General features: G+C 39.8%; 1 protein-coding gene across 1 annotated transcript; it reads left to right on the top strand.

Moving 5' to 3' along the window:
- Positions 1–3,329: 3,329 nt before the first annotated feature.
- Positions 3,330–4,910, top strand: LOC311102727 (cytochrome P450 1B1-like; the record flags this gene model as incomplete). Its single annotated transcript, XM_084144101.1, has 1 exon — positions 3,330–4,910. The coding sequence occupies one exon, from the start codon at positions 3,330–3,332 to the stop codon at positions 4,908–4,910; it is 1,581 nt and encodes a 526-aa protein (XP_084000227.1).
- Between the last annotated feature and the right edge of the window lie 171 nt (positions 4,911–5,081).

Genomic DNA, 5,081 nt, shown 5'->3' with positions numbered 1-5,081 from the left:
AGCAGGAGGAGGAGGAGGAGGAGGAGGGCAGTTAAGGTATAGTTTTGCACACACAAAATGATTCCTCTATAGCAAGAGAACGAGACAACGAGAAATAGTCATCCCAGTGAAGAAGTGTCTTCTGTTCTGAGACATTGCTGTCTCTGGTTAACCGAGGAATCATGCTGGATGTTTTTGTGTTTTTAGGAACACCACATTTCTTCAGAAAAAAACATGGAGAGGGAAGTGAACAGCTTCTAGACAGAGTACGAAGTTATGTAACTCTTTTAACAGAAAAGAGAGACCAATTTCATTTTTAAGTATAGAGGGTCAGACAAAACTTGACTCCTTGAAGGTGCAATCTGCAGAATTAAAGATTGTGGCTTTAATTGTGGCCAAACTGTGGAATAGAGATGCCTTTTCACATTTGCTCTAAGAGCTGTGGGAACTTCCTAGATGTATTTCACTCAACCAATTAGAAGCAACAACCAATTAAACCTAGTAGTAAAACATACAAAGCCTGTTTAATGTTCCATTTGACATTTAAGCTATGCTCCACATTGCGTGAATTTACATTGAATTCCATTTCAAGTCTCAGAGGAACAAGAAACTTAAAAAATAAACATGATGTTTTTTTCACCCTTACAGCCCTTTCTCTTGTTATTTTTGGAGTTAAAAGTATTCCTATAGACCTTTTCCCATCCTTTATTCCCACCTTCAACATTACTGTACCTCAGTCATACCTTAGAATAAGAATAAAAATGTTGGCTTATGTAAATTTTTTATGTATATATTGCTCCTTATGGAGAAACATTAGGTTAACATAGCTAATTATCCCTCAGTATGTGACATGTAATGTGGACTCTACAGGGACCACAGGGCCTGTTAGACTTGCTACCACTTTCTCTTTGTAAGTCTCATTTTTAATAACATCTCAGCTGAAATCATACTTTAATCAACTTAAGAAAGGCTTAGTCAGATCAGATTGATCCCTTAAATACATTTTTTTTAACCTCAGCTGTGAAAATATGGTATGTGATATACATGTTCAATAAGCTAGACCAAAACATTGAAAAAGTTTATCACTTTAACACTCTTTCTTCAACACCCATAGTGAGAATTCCCACTCCCCCATTTCCCATTTCCTCATGCACCAATAATGAGTGACTGTGCTGGAGCATTACTGAAGTCTCTGTCCCTCTAACTTATGAAATGTTTTAGTGCCTTCAATTAGCGTCATTACCTCCCTGGCAAAATAAACTTCACAGTTGGTGGGGAAACTAGAAACGCAAATGTATTCTTTGGCACTGAGGGGGAAAAAAGTTTTGCCTCAGAAACTAAAATTAGTCTTTGAGCTGAAAGGTTAATAGAATCAATGGACCAGTGATTTCCATAAGGAATAAACTGTACTTTGTAATGAATGCCAAGGACAGGACTCAGGTTGACCGTGATGTGTGTGGGCAACCAGGCATGAAAGCATGATACATCTCAGATACCAAAACCTACATATTTAGAGTGTCACCATTTCTCCTGCACCTTTTGAGGGGCCAGAATGTCATTCTAACCTTCTGATCTCCTGAAAGGTTTCCTGCTAACTATTTGGAGCTCAACAGCCTTGTTTTGTGGAAAGCCACTTCATAGGGCACCTGAGGTGTACTGTGATAAAAGGAAGCTGCCATTGGATAGCGTACAACTGAAACATGGGTCTTATGTGCAAAACTACAGCCACTTATGCTTTGTACTGTAAATGCTTGACAAAATGCTGTAGCATGAGACCTACTGAAAATGTGAACATGAATTTTTCATGGATTTTTCTATGCTAAGATGTTGTATAAGCATATTTATGTAAGGCAAATTCGTCTATTTACCTGCATTGCAAAATGCAACATTGGATTTCAAATTTTTAAATAACTTGAGAGCTTTACATGAGTGGCAGAGTGGTAGTTCTTCATAATGGCAAAATAAACAGTCTATAAATAGTCTCTAAACAATATTTCAATCCACACAGATCATTATCTGAGTTGCATCCATGTACAGACATTCACTGTGGGTCATTTTCAAATGACAGTGATATTCATAGTGATAAAGATCTAACATAATTATTACATTATTATTATTATTACAAATATTATTTGTTTCATCTTTGCGCAATATTATGGAAAGCACTCGGACTCGGCTAGGCTCCTGCACAACTTTCACTGGACCTCAGAGTTCCACATGAGCATTCGATTTGAAGCGCGACATAGTTGAGTGATTTAGTCAATTAAATATGTGCTGTTGACTACCTTGAACCGATTACATGTAATTACATTATGTTTCAAATTATAAATTAAGAAAAAGACTATCACATTGGTAATAAAACAGTCCATATGCAGCGCGCGCACAGTACCTGAAAAGTTGTAAAACTCACTATAAACCCATGATTTTTAAACACACATTTATTGGGCTACATGGCATCATGATTACATTCACTTTGTTATTTTATTGAGACACTAAACAGAGTTTACATAAAGCAATTTTGTTATTTTATAGAGACACTAAACAGAGTTTACATAAGGTAATTTATAAAGAGAATAGAATGTCCATGCAGACGCGCACAAAAGCCACCCATACCTTATCGACTATTCCAACTAAATATTCCATTTACTTATTAATAAACGTAAAATTAAAACTTATCGTAAACAGTTTTACATTTTACACAGCTACAAGGCAAAACTAAAATCAGAAAGAGAAACAAACCATATGCTATACGCTTTTCTTGAATCTTCAAATTATAACAACCAATTTAAGAAAGTATAACCATTTAACATGGTATAGCACTGTTACTATTCGAGTTTGTAAAGTAATTGTCACTTTCCTCCTAAACTTACAGAGGTCTCTGCGCGGTTTTGTTTCCAGTGCGTAGCGCGCGTCGAGGTCCAACAGCAGAACGATAATATATATAGGGCTACCACAATGGGAGGAGTATGAAAATAATGCTCAGCCCTACCCACCGTCTGCAAACATATAAGACACCGTGCTGAAGCAAAACTAGTCACAAAGTCTTAAATCTTGCTGAAACAAGTGACTAGAGAAAAAAAACTTCACCATAACTCACCAAGCTTCCCAAAATGTACTGAGACTGTCACCATGGTCTCAGAAGGATACTTGGGACTTTAAACTAACTGAACTTGTTTAATTGATTAATTCATTTCATTGTACATCACAAAATCCCTTTTGAACATTATTATTCTATTTTTGATTTTTACAAAAAAAGTGAGTGCTGGACTAAAGCTGTGAACTTTTTTGTAGTGTTTTTTTCCATTCACAATATCTGTCTCCAGGAATAGGTGTTCCGATAATCCATAGCCATGGCACTGCTGGACACAGAGTTTGGGGTGAAGGGCAGCAGCATCATCAGGGAGTGGAGTGGACAGGTCCAGCCAGCTCTGGTTGCCTCCTTTGTTTTCCTCTTCTGTCTAGAAGCCTGTCTGTGGGTCAGGAATCTCAGACTCAAGAGAAGGCTGCCAGGACCCTTTGCCTGGCCGGTGGTGGGCAATGCCATGCAGCTGGGGAAGATGCCTCATATCACCTTCTCCAAGCTGGCAAAGAAGTACGGCAACGTGTATCAGATACGACTGGGCTGCAACAACATAGTGGTGCTCAATGGAGACACAGCAATACGAGAAGCCTTGGTTCAACACAGCACAGAGTTTGCAGGCAGACCAAACTTTGTGTCTTTTCGGATGATTTCAGGAGGCAGGAGCTTGACATTCACTAACTACAGCAAACAGTGGAAAATGCACAGGAGAATTGCACAATCTACCATTAGAGCTTTTTCCTCTGCCAACAGCCAGACCAAGAAAGCATTTGAGCAGCACGTTTTGGGAGAATGTATGGATCTTGTGCAGGTATTTCTGAGAATGAGTGCAGATGAACAATATTTTAATCCCTCTCATGAATTTACAGTAGCTGCTGCAAATGTAATATGTGCACTGTGCTTTGGAAAACGTTATGGCCATGATGACATTGAGTTTAGAACTCTCCTAGGCAGAATGGACAAGTTTGGAGAGACGGTGGGGGCTGGCAGCTTAGTGGATGTCATGCCCTGGCTTCAGAATTTCCCAAATCCTGTCCGCAGCGTCTACCAGGATTTCAAACATATAAATGAAGAGTTTTTTGCCTTTGTGAAAGATAAAGTGATGCAGCACAGAGAAACCTTCAACCCTGACGTGACGCGTGACATGAGTGATGCTATCATTAACGCGATTGAGCACAGAAAGGACAGTGGACTGGCTGAAGACTTTGTTGAAGGAACAGTCACAGACCTCATTGGAGCCGGCCAAGACACAATGTCAACCGTTTTACAATGGATTCTGCTGCTTTTGATCAAATACCCCAACATTCAAACCAAGCTGCAGGAGCAGATTGACAAAGTGGTAGGCCGTGACAGGCTGCCCTGTATTGAGGACAAAGCCAGCCTGGCTTACCTAGATGCCGTTATATATGAGACCATGCGCTATACCAGCTTTGTACCCCTCACCATCCCACACTCCACCACCTCAGATGTCACCATCGAAGGCTTCCACATCCCCAAAGACACAGTGGTCTTCATCAACCAGTGGTCCGTCAACCACAACCCTTTAAAGTGGAAGGACCCACATCTCTTTGACCCCTCACGGTTCCTCTATGAAAATGGTGCCCTTGACAAGGACCTAACTAACAGCGTCATGATCTTCTCCACTGGTAAGAGGCGATGTATTGGCAACCAGATTGCCAAGGTGGAAATATTTTTATTTACAGCCATCTTGTTTCACCAGTGTACCTTTGAGAGCAACCCATCAGAGGCCCTGACCCTTGACTGTTCCTATGGGCTCACACTGAAGCCCCTACACTACACCATCACAACCAAGCTCAGGGGGAAGCTGCTCGGTCTGGTATCACCTGCATAAAAATCTCATCCCAATATTGTGACTCAAGGCCAGCAAAACGACAACTTTGCCAATCAATTACATTTTACAGTGAGTATAAGCAAACCTGCACTGAATGCTGTTGTTGAGGACTGTAATATTTAATATTTAATATTTAATATCTGAACACAATTTAATATGTTTGCAATGTTG

Source organism: Coregonus lavaretus (assembly GCF_964263955.1).
Source record: "Coregonus lavaretus genome assembly, chromosome: 27".
Lineage (NCBI taxonomy): Eukaryota > Metazoa > Chordata > Actinopteri > Salmoniformes > Salmonidae > Coregonus > Coregonus lavaretus.
The sequence above is the reverse complement of the archived record's forward strand: the minus strand, read 5'-3'. Positions and strand labels throughout refer to the sequence as shown.